The following is a 20116-nucleotide window of genomic DNA, read 5'->3' as shown; positions in this document are numbered from 1 at the left end:
GCGACTGAGGCATCAGTGGGAAGCCCAACCTGTGTTTTGAGCGCACGCCATCGTGTGAATCGTGTGCACGAGCACGCACGACGGCCTTACGTACACATATCACCAGAATGATTGACACTTAGGAGGACCAATAGTCTTGATGATCCACCCGGAAAAAGAAAATCCTCCGCTATACCTTTACTGTATATCAGCAATTGTCCTATTTCTGTCTAAATTGAATTTATCTTGAGAAATTTTAAGAGAAACACCTATAATTGAAGTATTAGTCCATGAAGAGCTCAATTAAGTCTCCTGAAAGAGCAACCAAAAAATCACATAAGCTACATAATTACCATTTATATATTGTGTAATATAGCTGTTTGTGTATGTAAAAGCTCTGCAAAGTTTCAAAGATCAAAGTGCGTGACAAATGGAGCTATTGCCTCCCAAAAAATAATTCAGATGGTAATGGGCGTTTTGTTTCCATAAACAAACAAAGCTTTGTAAGCGCTGGACTAATCACAACAGACTGGGCCATCTGACCAATCAGAGCAGAGTAGGCTTGCGGAAAGGAGGGGTTTAGAGAGGACGAATGCTTTATCAAACCATTTCAGACACTGGGAGAAAAGACGTGATGTGCAATGTTTATTATGAGAAAATTAACATGATTTTTTTTGTTTTTTGAACTTGGATGCATGTAAACCTATCGTAGGAGACCTCCAAAATAAAATGTGCATAATACGGGTACTTTATGATGTCTCAGCACCAAAGAAAAGAAATTCATTCAAATCTGTTTATGATCTTAAAAAAATCTGCTCTAGCAGACTGTATTTGTGCAGAAGAACATGGAGCAGTATATTTGTGTGGACGTGAGTTGCACCTGCTGTGAACCGGGATCCCTTTGGAGGAGATGATGTAAGGCTAAAGGTCAGAGGTCAGCTGTACTTGTGAAGGGGGTAAAGATGAAGGCTCGAGAAGCGGAAACATCATGAGAAATCATTATATCACTCTTAACAGATGGTAAATGCTAGTGAGCATTCATATATGTGTGTGTCGGTAGGAAAGTTAGTAAAGGATAGTAAAGCATCAAGCAAAAACTTCATTCACCACATCCAGCCACAGCTGGCAGTCGTTTACTGACTCCTTCGACAGCTGTGGTCCTCCGGGAGTGTATTGCTTGGGCTGTTCCTTTAACACCCTATACACTGAGAGCTCATAACCCCTAAACTGCCTCCCACAGCAATCTTTACGACCCCTGTGAGCACTCGAACTACCTTATAGAATGAATGAAACAAAGATTAAACGAAATAGAAAAAAACACTTTAAAAGACAGCATTCGTATTTGGAAGCACAGCTGAGATGCTGAAAGATTCTGTTTTCATATTAAATGTGCCCTCCTAATGAAGATATAGTACTGTTCAAGTTCTCTTCCTTTCTTTTATACTTTTTGTGAGGAAAAATCCCTTTAAAAACGTGCAGAGCTCCCGTTGTTTAAGCCTGCTGTTCAGTCTGTACTTGAAAGCGTGTAGAGAACCTTGAACTTCATTATCTCTGAGAGCTCTCTGATTTTTTTCTCAAAGAAACTGAGTTGGTTTTCAGCACACAAAAAGAGAGAAAAAAATCACTAGTGGGAGGGCTGTTGTTTCCTGCCTCTCCAACCTTAATTAAATTCCTCTTCCTCTCATCCTCCCTTCATTAGTTAGTGTGTGACGTCAGAACATGTATGCACTTGTTCACACACATTTTTAATGCATATTTCAAAAAAGAAAATGATGAAAAAGCCAACCACATACGTATGTAGACATGTATAATACATTTACATTATACATTTAGAAATACAGTAACTAAATTGAATCTATTGAAGGCATGCACTATGCACTTTGGAGGAAGTTGTATACTAAAACACTCTCAGACACTGGCTGCATCCAGTACTCATAAAAGAGTGGGCAAAAAGGACCCGGATGACCTACTTCTTCTGACGAGACCCTGAAGTGTGCATATCATGGACACTTTACTATCCCATGAGGCCACGGGAGAGGATTTGTGAATGGCAGTGAAGCAACCCACCTGACGCTGGTAGGTCACATGATACTGACAACATGGTGAATGTAGTATGACCGGATTACATTGATAGGCTACCACACACACCCGTACTATGTAGAACATACTCTTTTAGAGCTGGCAAAGTACTTTTTCAAAATAAGTTTCTGCTCAAGAGACTATGCGATTTCGGACGCAGAAACTGTAACAATGTTTTCATCTGAACATCGCCGCTTAATTCATCAACAATTTAACAACCATTACCTGCCAAAGGCAGTGTGTTAAGCCGCAGCTGTGCACATTTTCCGGTGGATTTGGAAGTGCTTAATGGAAATTACGCACTTTGAGGAAAGACGGAACCATTTGTAATCGTCACAACAAAAGACTGCGCTCAACCTGGATGACCAGTGGAACTGTACACTCATCCTGTAATTGCAGGCTTTCCCGAAGACTTCAATGCTTTGGCCAAGCCACAAATGAGAGGTTTAAACACTTCAAACATCAAATAAAGAAGGTCTACAAGAGCTTCCATCAAGACTTTAAAAAGACTCTGTGTATTCTGAACATCTCTCTTTAAGTGCTGAGTCCTCAAACTCTCATAGATCATGATATAGGCCTATCAGAGAAATGCCCAATGATTTCCTGAGAAAGGGGAAGCGGAGCCCAATCTCCTGCATATCTATAGTACGAGTTCATGCTTTCATTTTGCATGCTCTTTATTTGTAGAAATTACCTTTGTGCATACAGTGGGATACACACTTTTTGGTAGCATGATAGGCTACGAAATATACCAGATGTACGTAAAAGATTACTTTTTGCGTATAAAAAGGCACGCCAAATAAAAGCATGAACTCATGCTAGAGATATGCAGTGCCAGGAGATCGGGTCGGAAATTGTGAACAAGTATCTTTAATCCTCTGCTAGTCTATTTCCAGGCGTATGTCAGATAACAGTCTTTCCACTGACCAGCAAGAATGAACCAATGTTAAGAGGCGACAGGAAACTTTTTTATTCATGTTGTTACATGTATAATGGAAAAAAACGAAGAAAAAAAACATATAATATAAATGTTATAATAATACAAAATAAAACAGCTATAGGCCTACTTTGCAGAAAGTTTTGGTTTTAAAATGCAAACATGCACACATAATTGCAAAGCAAAATTCATTATTTATTATTAATGTAATGGTTATTAAGCATTATTTGTTAATTAAAGCATAATTTCCTGCATTTAAAATTGAGGTTAACAGTAACTTTAACAGTGCAGGTGAGATTACAGAGAAACCCTGTGTTACTGGCGCCACCTGCTGATTATACAAGAGTATTGGGTGCAGGAGAAATGGACAGGATTAAAGATCTGAGCAACTGAGCGACAAGGACCAAGGGTCGAATTGTTATGGCAAGCTGACCGAGACAAAGTATCTGTGAAACGGCAAGGCTTGTGGGTTGCATTGGTCAGAATTTACCAACAGTGGTCCGAGGAGGGACAAACCACAAACCGGTGACTGTTGGACGCCCAAGGCTGAGTGTAGGCTATATGATGATATACCCCGTCAAAAGCACCTACAATGAGCACGTGAGTATCATAACTGGACCATGGAGCAGTGGAAGACCCGTTTTCTTTTCCATGTGGACGGTCGTGCACGTGTGCTCCATTTACCCGGGGAAGTGATGGCACCATGATGCACTGTGGGACGATGACCAGCCGGCGGAAGGAGTGTGATGCTCTGAGCATGTTCTGCTGGAAACCCCGGATCCGGTCATTCGTGTGGACGTAAATTTGACATGTGGCACCTAAACATTGTTGCAGACCAGCACTCTTCATGACAACGGTGTTCCCTGTTAATCCTCCAGATCTCAATCCAGTTGAACATCTGTGGGAACAAGTTCGATCCACGGCGGCTCCACCTCACAATACACGACTCGAAGGACCAGCTACTAACGTCTTGGTGCCAGAAACCACAGGACACCTTCAGACTGTGCCTTTTGATTTTTATATTAAAAAAATTCTCCTGCAATAACAGTGGAAACTTCATCTTTCACTCTCCTCTACTTAAAGGGATAGTTCACCCAAAAATGAAAATTCTGTCATCATTTACAAATCCTCAAGTTGTTCCAACCCTATATGAGTTTCTTTCTTCTACTGAACACAAAATATATTTTATAGAATGTTGATAATTAAACAGTTGACGGCAGACATTGACTTCCATTGTAGGGAAAAAACATTAATCTAAATGTCTTCTTTTGTGTTTAATAGAAGAGAGAAACTCATACAGGTTTGGAACAAAATGAGGGTGAGTGAATGATAACAGAATTTTCATTTTTGGGTGAACTATCCCTTTAAGGAGAAATGTAGTTCTAACCACCAGTATGAATTATTGCACTACAACCACAAGGAGGCAGTATCAGACCAAAAATCTCAGCGCTCAGAACATGCCTGGACAGCTGCTGCACAACTACTACCATACAATATTCATTTCACAATAGGCATCAATTTAATGTTGGTATACATACTCATTTAAAATGTGTGATCATTTTAAACCTTTAGCTATAAAGACGATTTGACTTAATTTGTTTGTTTTTATTTTTAAATAAATGTATTATTATTTTAACATTGTATTTTATTGACGAATTGACTAACTGAATACCTGACACTGACATATAGCACAAAATGTCCCAGCTCTCAAGAATGGTTTGCATATCTTTCAAAAGACTCCATGGAATTTGACTACATGCCACGACGGTGCACATCAGGTATGTGACAACCCGATGTCTTGCGGCTGAAGTTCGCAGGAGGAGCCCGTTTACCGTGAAGCAGCGCGTTCACGTGCATATCATATCATTTGCATATTGACAATAAATAACGCGGAGCAGTAAACAGGTCCTCTCGTCCATTCCACGTTTGCATTTACAGGTCAGCGGCTGATAAAGCTTATGGGTGTAAGAAGGTAAGATGTACTGGGACCACGCCTTGCCATAATAAAGAGGGTACACAAGTGAGAGCCACAGGGGTGATCAGAGAGGCAGATAAACTCATCCAACCTCTTTCACCGCAGACACTCTCAACCAGAAAACAAGTGAACTGATCACATCAAAATGTCTCCAACAGATTGTCAGCCATAGCCAACCATGCCCTACATTTGAGCTAAATTAAAGATGATTTATAAGGTTTACCTTGTAAAATGTACAACAGGCACGTCTGGCCTTCCACACGCTATTATAAATAAAGATTCCTGAATGGTTGTTTGCAGCAGCTTTGGTTCAGGAAAGATCCCTTTTCACTGTTTTAGGTTCTCAAGTTGGCTAGAAAAAGGTCTTGATATGTTATAAGTTTCTTCAGATAGGTTAAGTCTTGGTTCTTTAAACACCACCAGTAAGCGATTGTTTCATATAACTAGAACTTTTTTTTTTTTGTTTGTTTTTTTGAACATTTATTTTTAAGAGTGTAGATCTCTGTGTCATTTCCTAACTGACTCTTTAAAAAAAAACTTAGACCTTTGTTGATGCAACCTAATTCAGTCACATTAAATAATATAATAGGCCTAAATATAGCTTAAACACCTATACATATAAATAGCCTTTATCGTTTTAATTCTGATAAATGTCAGTTACAAGTAGCCTACATTATATTATTTAATGTGACTGAATTTTTTTAATGCACCAAGAAAACATGCATAGCCTACTTTACTATAACTCAAAAAAATGTGAGTAGCTACAAGCAACATGGATGTTAAAGTCATTTCAACTTAAATTACATTAAACTGCTTTAACTCATCAAAATAATTTAAACAATTTTCGTTTTTTTAAATAAATTATATCAGACTCATTTTTTAAGTCAATGTAAAAAACACATGTTGTCATAACTTATTGATCATATTTATTTTTTTACATTGTACAGCTCTATACTTCACAGCTAAAATCCCAAAAGCTGAAGTTTGGAGACGTTAGGGCGAGAGGCGGAGAGGAGTCTTTGCTTCGCCCTCAGGGCTGGAAGGAGAGAGAGAGAAAGAAAAAGCAGAAGCAGAAGCGAGGAGCCAATAGGAGCCAAGCGTCCACCCATGTGCCCTATAATTCAGAGTTTCTCATACCAGATTCCTGCCATTACCTTCAGTTCTTCAACCGAGGGAGTTAGAGAAAGCTGCTCATCAAGGATTGTGTTACAGGCATCGTCCTGATCGAAACGTCTGCATGACTCGTTCAAGTCTGCCCTGGAAATAAAGTGGACGACCCTTGTTTTATTTCCCCTAAAGGATGAGTGGACCGACATATGACAGGAAGATACCCGGTATTTCAACCGATCTTTCGAACTCTATGAGTTGCCATCCGACTTCTAAGGACTCTCCGACTCTTCCAGAGTCCTCGGCTACAGATATGGGTTATTACAGCAGCCATCACGAATACTACCAGAGTCCTCCATACTCTCAACAGATGAATTCATATCACCAGTTTAATCTGTCTGGGATGGGGGCATCAGCCGGACCTTACCCCACCAAGACAGAGTATCCTTACAGCAATACTTACAGACAATACGGACATTACAGCAGAGACCTGCAGACGCCACCACAAAGCGCGGGTGAGATATTACATTCAGAAAATATGCCAGAGGAGGTAGACTATATGCCTATACATCTACAAATTGTCTGGATTTGCCTTCTTTATATCGGGTTAAATAATACTTTTCTAGAGATTATACAATCGTGTTTGTGAGCGGCTCGAGAAACGCAAGTTCGCGTTTCTTTTGAGAAAAAGAAATCGGCTATTATAGCCTAAATAATTCACTTGTTTGGTTGTTTGTACTCTGTATTATTATCCCATTGAAGAATTGACGTAGTTCAAATAAAATATACTTCAGAAGGGTAGAAAGTTGCCTCTTTATCACAACAGACTTGCGGTCGCTGTAAAACAATTAGCCCATGACATTTTTATTGCGACTGTAACACGATTAATCATTATTACTCGCTGCTCCGGCTATAGATGTCATCATATATTTTATTGTCGGTGTTGGCCTATATTACATTATACAGCCATTCATTGAAGATGTTTTAACTAAGCTATAGTCTGTTTGTGCTCAAATTTTGCGTTTGATAGGCTACTGCCTACCAGAGCTAGAATACTACATGTATCAGTTTACTCATTTAATTTTAAAGAAGCATTGTTTAACGATTTAACGAGAATGTTTTGGTTCTAGTCCCAAAAATGAAACCAATCAGTTTTCGGTTTTCTTTTAGGTCCTGAAATGATCCTACTTTGAGATAACGTGGTCTGTCATTTTATTCTTTCCAGTCAAAGAGGAACCTGAGACTGAAGTTCGGATGGTAAACGGAAAACCCAAGAAAATCCGCAAGCCGCGCACCATTTACTCGAGTTACCAGCTCGCCGCGCTGCAGCGCCGCTTCCAGAAGGCGCAATATCTGGCGTTGCCGGAGCGCGCGGAACTCGCCGCACAGCTGGGGCTCACGCAGACACAGGTAACACTGCAGCTCACATTCACTTATAATACTGTTAACATAATTACTCGTCTGACACTTGACATTGTGTTAACAGCTTTAAGCGATTTCTTGCACTTCAATCGCTGACACTGAGCACACTGAGATAAGGATAAGCAGCGTCTTATCAGGCCATAAAAGATGTGTGGAAATGTTATTGATCGTTCTTTTTTTTACCATCATAATTAATTAAGTAATAATTGTTTAAAATTCATCTGTAATGTTTTATAACAACATCAACAATTTGTTTTTGTTTTTTGTTGTTTTTTTTACCACAATATGTCGCTATGGAAAGGCTTTTAAAAATTGACGGCTTACTCATAAAAGCTAATAATATGACCAATTTTTAGACTGTAAAAAAATAATTTCATCATTATATTAATAACATCTTTGTTTCTATTCGTTATTGTTTGTAATTTTAAACGTTGGTAATCTAACTCAAAGTCAGTGTGCAAATGATGTAATAATGTAAATAAGTTTAGCCTTATAAAGGATTTTAAAGATTTAAATAAATGCAGACTAAAGATAGGCCAACTTTTCGGGGTGCAGTCTGTCGAGGTAATCGTCACACAATACTTTTAAACACTAAAGTGTTTGTCATTGATTTGTAAATCTATAGTTACCTAATACATAAAAATATCAAAAATGATCAAAAGCACATGAGCAACTGTTTTTATGGTTCCTTCGACTTCCGTTTGGTGTGCCTATAATCGAAATGCCAAAATACGTGCTTTGACTTGTAACTCTATTTTATTACATTGAAATGAAACCATGTTGTCTTGTATGGAAATAAAGTAGCCTAGCCTTTATAGGTCTTAATATACCAAGATCCCTTTGTGGGGGTTTGAACTTCAAACTTTTATTAGGGGGATCTGACCCCGATAAATTTAGCCTAGCCTATCGTTTTTCGCTTAAAAAATGTAAGCATTTCAATTTTAATTATTCGTTTTTAATTGTTTACAATGTCCAAAAGAAAACTGACGCGAACGTCGTTTTTCTTTTTTTTTTTGAACAGGTCAAAATCTGGTTCCAGAACCGGAGATCCAAGTTCAAGAAACTTTACAAGAACGGCGAGGTTCCGCTGGATCACAGCCCGAACGCCAGCGACTCCATGGCCTGCAACTCCCCTCAATCCCCGGCTGTTTGGGACAGTAACGCGCACACTAGCCAGGTCAACCGGGGCCAGATCCCCCAGCCACCCCTCAGTTCCACACCCCCCTACATGGAAGATTACAGCAATCACTGGTACCAGCAGGGATCACATTTACAGCATCCAGTGCACCACCCAGGGCCAGCAACGAGCGCGGGGGCCGTGTATTAACAGACATTGGTGGAAGAGTTTCATATAAGAGTTGGAAAGACTTTTGAAAAACTCCACAGAAATAAGCTGAAAGATGCTCCGCGAGTATCTGGGGGAACGACACACCTTTTGTGGACTGTTTAAACGCATATCTGTTGATATGAATGCTTTGTGTTGAAATATCAGTAGCCTATAATAATAACAACGATGTTTCAATGTGTCCCGGCTACTATTTCACGACCTATTTCATATGCACATAGGTGTAGGTTAAACCATGTAAAGGAAGTTTAGAGTGGTTTTAAGTTATTATGTTTTATGACTTCCTTTGTTTTCATGTTTTGTTCACTGATGGATGAATATTAAAAAGTACGTTTTAAAGAATGATTAAACCCCAATTGTGTAGCCTATATAGTTCAGCTATCAGTCACGCCACCCACAATGTGGGCTGGTACGGCGCGAGCGTCAGAGACTCAGGACATAAGTTATAAAGACTTGTACAAAATGTTGAAAGCTGTACATATGTGTTTAAATAAAACAGAACCACTAAATTCGTGTCACTTCGAAAGATTGCACGGTGGTGCTCGAACCATTTTTATATTCCTGTAAGTAGTTTTATTGTTATTCTGTCAAGCTGAATAAATGAGAATTGAAAATATTTCCTATTTTACTACTACTTTCATTTAATGCCACAGCTTACCCTGATATTATGTTACAAAAAAAAAAAAAAAATCGGCCATTGTACACACATTTGATCTATTCTGTTTTAAATGATTTACAAATATGCAGTGATATCGCTTTGTTCCGGCTCTTAGGAAAGGGTTAAGTCAGACAGATGTTATTTTGTGATGTGTTTGCATGCATCAGCCTGGTAGGTCTGCGTGCAAAGAAGCTGTAGGAGGCGACAGGCGAGCAGACATGTTGGAGTCACTGGATTTTATTAGTATTCTGTTGGCAGATAACAAGATAGACTACAGCGAAGAAGGGGGTGACTACTGAAATAAAGCCTTGCGCTTTAGGGATAGTCAGTCACAACAAGAATAGACAGGGCAAACAAAGACATCAAACGTAGGCCCAGAAAAACCCCATGAGGTTTACAGGTAGATATGCAAATGAGTACAGCTCGATGGTATTTCAAAGCGGCATTTAACCTGTTCCCTCCCAGATTCCGCCTTCCCGCGGTTTTTAATGTGTATAGACCTTATTCAGAGCAGCGTCATGACAGGTAGGCGAGGTATTAGCGAGGCTGCGCAGCTTTTTCCACAGCTCATGTTGTCTGTTTTTTGTTGTTGTTGTTGTTGTCGTTTTTTTGTCTACTGAAATTCTCGGAAAGATATGTTCGTGTTGCATCAGCATAATAATCCAAAAAACACATTGAATAACAGTAAGTCCCACTGAAGACTCAACACGATCTCAGAGTCTCACTTTCATTCCCGTTAAAAAAAAGATGGCGCTGCTGTGAATAAGGTCTATAGGCCTATGCCTTTCTGTAGCCTAATGTAGACCTATTAACGTGAAAAAAAAAAAAACCACATATCAGATAGGGTAACATGAGGGAAGATGAACAGTGATAAGAACAATGTGCATTTAGGACTACTTTTAAATGGTAACATATTTAGATATAGGCTAGGCCTAAGTTTAGCATGTGCAGGATGATGATGCATCAGCCAATTATAGGAAATAAATAGAAACATTTGCTAATTTAGTTTTTAGTCTATAGAACAAAATGTGAAATTATAATCCGGTAGTGCACCGATTCATCAAAAGTAGGCTACTAAGATGAGATTTAGTGTCTTCCATAGTCATGTATATTCAAACCTAATTGATTTTTTTTTTATATGGAAATATAAAACTTTAATAGCCTATTGTACGAATTTGATCTACTCAAAGATCCACGTGCTAAGCAAAGCAATAGCATGCGTCCATGTTTTATATTTAGTTTATTTTACGCATTTGCCTCTGGGGAGAAAATGTATAGACTATGGGCTATTGTCGTTTTAAGAACTTTATAATAGCCCATGTTAGATGATCTATAACAGGCGACGGGCGCCACTGCAATACAGAATCAGAGTTGTCGGATTTACAAGTAAATTCAGCCACTTCTCTCAAAAGACATGAAAGTAAGGTTTCAGATGAACTAAGAAAAAAACTGATGAAACTTTATAATTAAATAATCTATGTGTAGCCTATGTGATTTCAATAAACACATCGTCAAATTATATGCCTATAGGATTATTATCATCAGTGTGTATTTTTTGGTAGTAGGCTAGGCCTACTATGTGTATTTAAAGATCAGAAACATAAAATAAACATTAATCACTAGGCTATATGGTTGAAAACACTGTGTGATATGGATACACGACAACCGCGAATTTAGCTGTTGATGACGTGCCGCTCTGAGGTAAATTCATTAACTCACCTACCTATACATGATCGTATCAATGTAATTTTTTTAGTCTTTGGAAGCAGCATTTAAAATCCATTTGACTCAAAAAAACGGAGGGGGAACGTGTCCCATCGGTTTCTATGGACATATAATGCCTCTGGCAACAACTTAAGGCTAATTCAACTGTGAAAAGTTCGCGAGGTCTCAGGTCCGTCTGCGATAGGTTGGTGTGTTTCTGGTGGTCTGGAGTTTACCAGCATCAGATGTTTTCTGGAAGAATTTAATTCCTGTAAGTCCTACTGAAAACACGTGTTGTTGATGTTTATTTAAGGAAATTGGACAGATATCGTCCAGTTGCCAAAACACCACTGAGAAATTAGGTGTGAAAAAAATAGTATCCGTCATAAGGCTTTGATAGAAACTTTTCGCGTGTCAAAAATCAGATGTAGCCTAATAATATAATTAAAACGTAAAAATAGAGAATGGTCATTTTGTGCGCTTTAAAATGAACTCATAACTGACCATAAAAGTGTTGTGTAACACTTTATAGTAACTTTCAAATTCAAAACAAACATGATCAAATCATATCAGTTCATGCATGCAGGCCTAAATTCATTTATGAATAGCCTAAAAATGAAAATGCAGGAAGCAAGGTTTTAAGACAATTCTAGGCTATTGTAATGTAGCCTACATGAATGAACTGTTAACCATAATTCAATAATGTTTGCTAATGTTTTAAAGATATTATAAAGTGTTACAATTTGACTAAAAGTTCGAAAATCGAAACTACAAAGACGCCTTTCCTGTATTTCTTATGCACATAATTAATTTCACGGGAAGCATTCATTCATTCGTCATTCACTGCGCTTTAATGTCAATTCATTATAATTAAAAACAGAAAAAGGTGTTGTCTGAACACCCTGTGCTTTTCTAGTCTGGTAAAAGGGACGGTCTTCTAAATATGTGATGGAACAATTATAAAAAAATCTCGACACATTGTTTCATGTGCAAAACAGAGAACATACTGAACTCAAGTCGTACAAAGTACGTTTGTAAGTTGTTGTAAGTACAAACGCCCTCTGGTTTTGGGCGCCAATGGAAAGGACGCAAAACCATAATTTGAACCAAAGAAACCATGAAATAATCTGGTTTCGTTTCATGCACAAATCATAAGCCTAACCGCTAATGCTGAAGCTCTATTGGAGTCCTATAAACAGACCAACATTCAATATTGAAATAGGCCTATTTTCGGATATTAATTTATTCATCAGTGGGAATGTCTTTTCTTCTTTAATCTGTTTTTTATTTTATTTTTTTATGGCAGGCCTATAGTCCCCCCCCCCTTTTTTTTTCTCTTTTTAATCGTGTTTATGGTTGGTTATTAAACATTCTCCATTCTCCAAACCATTCTCCAGGGAATTTGAATATGTAAATGGGTAATGTGCATGTGACCACTCACATCATGGCAAATGGTATTGCTTTAGAACTAAATATTGGGACAAGCCAAATAGTTACTAAAATAACTCCAGCACGAAATGTTTCACATAGAACTTTCCACTCAGTTTAACAGCAACAGTTGTAGCTTTAGTACAAGAAGGAGAAACAGTCCATCTGTGCTGCAAATCTTGCCCAAAAACACTGCTATGAAATTCAAAGGTGGATGTGGATGCTGACAGAACAAAAACAGAAGCAAAACAAAAAAAACGTGAGCGGCCACAGTAGTTAGATGAATGTCATGATAGTTAATTCAGTTAATTAAGATGGTTGGCTGTTGGTTGGTCAACCGTGAGTCATTTCTGGGCATTTCATAGCTGTGGAATTAGTCATGTAGATCTTATAATACCCGCCTCAGTGTTGCATGTGATTGGGTTACTATTCTACCTCCAATAGAGAAGAAAGAGTCATATTCACACCTAAAACCTGTCAGGCCACTTAGCTCCCTTTAAAACATGATAATCCCGTCATCTGTGTACAATGGCCATAGCTCAAACCCTAAGACATTTTATCCCCTCTAATGTGTTTACCACTTTCATCTGAGGTATAGTTATGCCATAGGGTCCATAAAGAAACGGCTGCTATCTGTTTGATACAATATTTGCAGTTGAAGTTGGGCCGTATGTAACATATCTGTTTTCCGTTGGGCTTGTTCGTGGTGTGTGGCCCTTCAATTACAGGCTATGATCTAGATGGCGTCGTCTTGGGACACATCGCTCACTCAGAGAAACCCAAAAGCTGGGTGTGTGGGCTGACATGGTCACCTCGACGGCCCTGTGCGCTCCGTCCGTGCCTGAACTGTTGAACTTGAACATGATACTAAGATTCAATGCACCGCAACACCTAAATAAAGATAGGCAGGGCCAATCTTTACGTGTTTGACGAGAAACCGTATCCAAAAAATGGCACCGGAGGCCTCTGGGGTGGTTGAACAGGAGGTCAGCTGCGGTTGGGACATGCATATGTTGCCATGTAAAGACAGAGGGCAGCTGCATGACACCCGCTCAAAGCTCGAGTCCGCAGGCATCACTCAGCAGCATCGTTCTGCTCCAAATGTAAATACCATCAAATGAGAGAGGTTTTCTTGACAGCTGTGAACCACTGAACTCTCTCTCACCCCAGAAACCGGGGACGATTTCGGGAACCGCTTTCATCCCTGTCCTTCAAATCTCCTCCAGGCCTCTGAATCCATTCGGAATCAGATGCGTTTCTATTAAAACTCATCAGGCACCTCCGAGTGCTGGAAATCTCTGAAACTTCTATCAGTCCATCTCATCCCCTTTTACTCCCATCACCCTTTAGCGCTCTCCCAAATCAGCTTCCCACGTAATTGCCCTGTTTGAAAGCCCCTTTTCTCTGCTCGTCCGACTTGAGCACCCATTATTCTAATCTCGAGATGTAAAATTGCCCATAATTTCCCTTGTGAGAGAGCAAGCTACTTCATTCAAAAACACTTGTCTTCTCTTCCCATGACTGTCATCTGAACAGAGCAACATAAACTCCACAAATCAAACTCAGGGACGGGAGTATATAAAGAGGGGCACGTTAAAATCATTCCATAATTTTAGGAACATTAAGTGCAGAGAGATGGTTTCCACGTAGACAAGTTTCTCAGTGTGGTTTGCTACCTGTCGAGAGAGAGGAGGTAAGTGACTGCGCTAGGTTTCTTGTTTCGCTGAGATGAGCACGGTTTCGGAAATAACAGACTGTGGGACTCGTTGCATGGAAATCTCCCACATATGTTGCAGAAGCTCATAAATGTCTAGGCCTGTTATTGTACTTGATATTAAGAGTTTCATGCGGGGAAAGGATTATTTATTGTTTATTTCAAACTTCTGTTATTTGCATGTGGCAGGCATTATTTTATATTGGAATGCTTCATATAATACATTTCATTTACATTATTGCAGTTAAAAACAGATTTATTTCATGCTGAAAGAGCCCCACAGCATGCCGAACTGCGTCTAAAGATCTTGAAATGACAGAGATGCTTTGTAATATGCCTGTTTAAACAAGGCTGTTTAGACAAGACCCTGTTGAGTGAGCTGGGTCAAAGTCAGGTCAAGTGGACCCGCATTCCTCCAGGTGGGCATCTCATTACAGTGGAATAGAGAAAAACACAACCCGGTTTAATAATCGCTATACGCTAACAAACAATTTAAATAGCTTTTAATTGTGCTTTAGAGGGCCTGAAAACCTGTATTTAGACTTACAAGAACAACGTGTCCCATATACATTGATACGAAAGGTGTCTCCTGATTGCTTTTAATATTGATGGACTGTAATTTATTGAAGCCCTGACAACCTGTAGTTAGACTTAGCATTTATATGTAGCCTATCCTGAAACAAAAAGTCGCGTTGCGTTTTTCTGTGTCAAAATACATCGATACGAAATGAGCACGCAATAAATCATTGTGAATCACATTAAATGAACATCAACGTAATGTGGGCTGTTTTAATTGAACTCAAACATCTTGTTCACTGTGTTTAGTTTAAGTACTGAAATGTCCATATAAGTACATCTAATTTCCATCCAGCACGTGATTGAATGTTGTAGTGATTTATCATGCTGACATCACGACATCCACTCAATCAGTACATTGCATTATTTTAACATTACATTATAAAGAAAGGAGGAACAAATAAGATGTGGAAAAGCAGAGGTGTGCTGATTTGATGCGAAACATCTTGCACTTAAAATTCGATAGCCAAAAGATCGCGTATTTATCATCACATGGACCACATTTTACGATTCTGACTAAATAATATAGTCCATTTGAATGGAAACACGGATATCTGATTGTAACTGGTAGGCCTATTATTCACTACTCATCTTTCTGTTGTTAGCTCATTTGCACGCATGCGCGCGCAATTTATTTATGCAAAAATGTATAAATTTTATTTAAAATAAAATAAAACTCGGACCTATTTACCTGAAATATTTATCTTATGGTGCAACTTTTAACGTATACTGACATTGTATCAGAAATTTCCAACAAACAGGCCTAAACGAGACACGATTCCATTCATATTTCAAGTTGGCTATAATAATAAGCGTACAGAACCAAGAAAATAACACGCGCTTCAGGTGACATAAAATAAAACAGCTCATCTTACAGTCATTGCCTTGATCATAAATAATTCATAAATCTCAACCTCCAGTCAGCCCACAGCTGGACAACGAGAAAAATGCTAAATCTATAGAACATGAACACATAAATCTGTGAATTGTGATGGCGTGATGTAAATTATGCAGTTAACAGTTTCATTCGATCTCAAGGCAAGCATCTCAATTTATCATCAATTTATTCCAAAACGCTACTATTTAAAAGACATAATGTAACCTAATACATTCATTTGACTTTATTTTTATTATTACTGTTATTAATAATAATAATATTTTTATATGATAAAAAATCAAATCAATCATTTTTTTTAAATAAGCTATGGTGGCATACCATACAATATTGTACCAGGCCCGTTTTGAATATAAGAACAAACGTTATTACCTCCATGGTGACATCGAAATTTCAACATCAATATTCTGAAAATGTCTGTAAATCATTCATAACATAGCAGCACATCCATCCTTTCAGAAATCCTTTATTTCAAGCACATTGTAAAAGCTACTGAATATGTGTTTCAGGGGCATCTGCTTGCATAGAGTTAAAACACAGTCCTTTCAAACACACCAAGCAATAAAACACATGATGGAGTTGCGAAGGAAAACACCTTCACAGGTTAAGCAGGTGTCCACACGGAACGAAGGAGTCTCTCTGGCTCAATCACATCATCTGAGGTCTGGGCAGAGGATCCTGGTGGTGTGAGGGATACCAGTGTCCGTAATTGTTCATATAGCTGCTTGGGTGCATGGATGGCACTTTGTTGGCCATAGAGACCTCCCAGAGCTGAGACAGACCCGGAGAGCAGGGAGAGGACGAGGACGTGGTGTGGAGCATCTCCCCTTCAGGTCCACTGGGCCCATGCTTCATTATCTTCTTATATTTGGAGCGCTTGTTTTGAAACCATATTTTTACCTTCAGAAAACAGAATCGAACAAAAAAACCAACATTAAAATACATCTCAGATGACGCAACAATTGAGGCCACATTATGAGGCCACGCCACACAGGAATCAGTGGTCTGTTTTATAACGTATTTGATTATATGATATTGACACCCTTGACACACTCGAACAGTCTTTGCAGACATGGACTCAGTGACACTGCTGTGTTTCATTACACGCGCGCTCAGCAATTGTTCCACCCTGCCATTTTTATGAAGGCAGTGAAGCGTGTGTCTGACAACAACAATCACAGCGTAAAAAAATGCATTTAAACTGAGTTGAAATGAAATGACTTCCAGAGAGCTTGTTTGGGAGATTTTGATAAAAGAACAATTGGACTTCATTTAGCATGAAGATGATTTAGGCACACCAATATTTAACATTACAGGCAAAACCATCATGCACTGCTCTGATTGAAGATTTTGGGCTTCTTTTTTAAAGACTAGTAGAAAAAAACATCCAAAATACAAATTTAAGAGTATAATTTATAACACTTTATCTATTTGCGTCTGAAGACTTCAATTCCAATGCATAGGCAGTTTCCATTCAGTCAGAAATCTCCACTTAACACTTTCATACACCAAACTTTAGTTTTATTTCTATCTATATTCTGAAGGGTTTTTTTTTCTTCTGTTCTGGAAATGTACATGTAATTAGATAAGGCCACATTTGCATATTAAAAACTTGTAATACAGCTTAACTGTGATTAATCAACAGGGGGAATATGGTGATATCTATTAGTTACGCTCATTCAGGGAAGTGCATTTCACTTCATTTGAATGATAACATTTGATAACCTTCTTTAATGCTGTTAATCTGAGTGTACGAAGCAAACTGCTTGCTGAAAACATCCTCAACTTAACAACACTGAAATAGGAGCACACAGTTTATATGTTAGACAATTGTGCGTGAAAGTTGCGTTAATTACTATAGGTGTATATATATATATTTATACTGCTGTTCAAAAGTTTGGGATCGGTGAGATTTTTAATGTTTTTGTAATATGCTCACCAAGGCTGCATTTATTTGATTTAAAATAAAAATAAAAACCAAACAGTAATATTGTTAAATATTATGACAATTTAAAAGAAATGTTTTCCAATTGAATATATTTTAAAATATAATTTATTCCTGTGATCAAAGTTGAATTTTCAGCATCATTACTCCAGTCTTCAGTGTCACATGATCCTTCAGAAATCATTCTAATATGATGATTTGATGCTCGAAAAAATTCATTAGCCTATTATTATGAATGCTGAAAACAGTTGTGGACAATTTATTTTTTTCAGGATTCTTTGATGAAGTTGTATTTCATTTATTTGAAATATAATCTTTTCTAACATTAGAAATGTCTTTACTGTAACTTTTGATCAATTTAATGATGAATGAATGAAAAAAATTCTTACTGACCCCAAGCTATGCTGTTCTTTTGAACTTTCTATTCATCAAAGAATCATGAAAAAAATGGTTGTCAACATTGATAATCATACTAAATATTTCTTGATCAGCTAATTATCATATTAGAATGATTTCTGAAGGATCCAACATGTGACACTGAAGACTGGAGTGATGATGCTGAAAATTCAGCTTTGCATAACAGGAATTACAGAAATAGAAAACATTTTAAATTGTAATATTTTTTCACAATATTACTGTTTTCTTTTGTATTTTTAATCAAACAAATACAGCCTTGGTGAGCATAAGAGACTTCTTTTAAAAACGATAAAAATCTTACCGATCCCAAACTTTTGAGTGGCAGTGTATGTGCACCCCCCCCCCCCATAATATAACTTATAGCTTTAACTTCATTTCACTGCAAATACATTAGCGCACAAACATTTGAGACGTGTCCTTAACGATGTAGGAGTTTACGGTTCCCTTGCCAGAATGTGCACTCAATTTAGAAACACCTCGCAGACCGAGACCCAAAATTGTCCTTTGGGAAGAATTCAGCCGAACGCCCGCACGAAAAACACCAGCCGCGCTTTAAGGCTGACTCAGAGAGCCCACCTAACGCAGTTTCCATAACCTCAGACAATCAAAATCTATGCAATGGGTTTTTACACAATGTTATTAGTTTGGCTGTCAACAGATTTAATAAACACATGCAAAAAGGATTTTCTTTTTTATTTCCAAAGACCGGTTTGCCAAACAGCTTTTATAGTGAAGTGATGGATTCCAGACCTATGTTATATGTGTAAGGAGGGACTTGGAAAAGCCAAAAGCATATGCTTGTGTGGCACTTGTTTATGTGCTTTCAATCACATTTATGGATCAAATGGAAACTGGCAGCGATGCTCTGGATTTCAGATTGTTGCCACCAATATCGCAGGTACATTTTGCATCAGCATTCACATAAAGTAGGTTTGATTCGCAAGCGATGCATATTCAAGCACTGTCTGAGGTGGATGTGAGAGGCGTTCTTCAGCTGATGACAGGAACACTTTGATGGAAACCGAGGCGTAATCACACAGGAAACCCTTTTAGCTGTGGGACAGATTGAACTCATTCTCCATGGCCAAAAATGAGGAGCAACCTGTCACACTCGGGGCGGCAAGTGTGGAACGTAGATGAAGAGGGAAAGAAACGAAGAAGGAAAGCAGTGAATGAAAAACAGAGCAAGCATAATGGGAAGGCTTACACTGTGTATGCCATGGGCAATATGGCTGCACCCAGGCTTATGTTAGGTTTCCATTTTTCTCCACACACACACACACACACACTGATGCATGCGTTAATACGTGCGTGTCAGCAGGAGGGATTTATAAAAATAAATCATTGTCCATAACACCACCCTACAGGAACTCATTAATGGGTGTGACATCAACATAACAAGTATAGACATATAGACGACGTATTAATCAATCCCAAAGGGAATGTATACAAAAGATCCTGCAAAGGTAAATAAAAAGAAATATCTAAAATGGGTTTTTGCTTAGTGAAAATTCCATTCCTAAAAATCATCAGCACAAATTTCAGGCTCATTTATCTCATTCACTGGCCCCGAAATGACTGCATTATGTTAAATCCATCACTCGTTCATGAACAGTTGGATATGTATTATTAAGCATAAGGCTTAAGCAATCAAGAATAAATATGCTTGGGATAACAGCTTAAGCACTGGGAAAAATATTATCTCATACTGTAAAGACTGAGAACACAAAAGCTAGTGCGCTAACTAAAAAATGAAAGTAAAGGTTGGATTAAACGAAATCCTCACTTAGCTTTAACAAAAGAGAAACAAATCAGCCTACTTACGTATACATGACGCAAAGTAAATAAATGCTCAGAAACCAGTATTGACTGACTCATTTGAACGTTCATCCAGTATGATACTGAGTTAAAGCCTCACCTCAGCATAAATACTTT

At 38.2% G+C, this 20116-nt stretch overlaps 1 protein-coding gene across 1 annotated transcript; it reads left to right on the top strand.

Moving 5' to 3' along the window:
- Positions 1-6133: 6133 nt before the first annotated feature.
- dlx3b (distal-less homeobox 3b) lies at positions 6134-9387 on the top strand. The gene is made up of 3 exons (XM_081392535.1): positions 6134-6592; positions 7303-7487; positions 8521-9387. Exons 1-3 carry the CDS (start codon positions 6271-6273, stop codon positions 8824-8826), a joined length of 813 nt encoding a protein of 270 aa, XP_081248661.1. The 5' UTR covers positions 6134-6270; the 3' UTR covers positions 8827-9387.
- Positions 9388-20116: the final 10729 nt, after the last annotated feature.

This window comes from Scardinius erythrophthalmus (assembly GCF_964197995.2).
Source record: "Scardinius erythrophthalmus genome assembly, chromosome: 18".
Classification (NCBI taxonomy): Eukaryota; Metazoa; Chordata; class Actinopteri; order Cypriniformes; family Leuciscidae; genus Scardinius; species Scardinius erythrophthalmus.
Note: the sequence above shows the minus strand (reverse complement) of the source record. Positions and strands in the feature narration are given on the sequence as shown.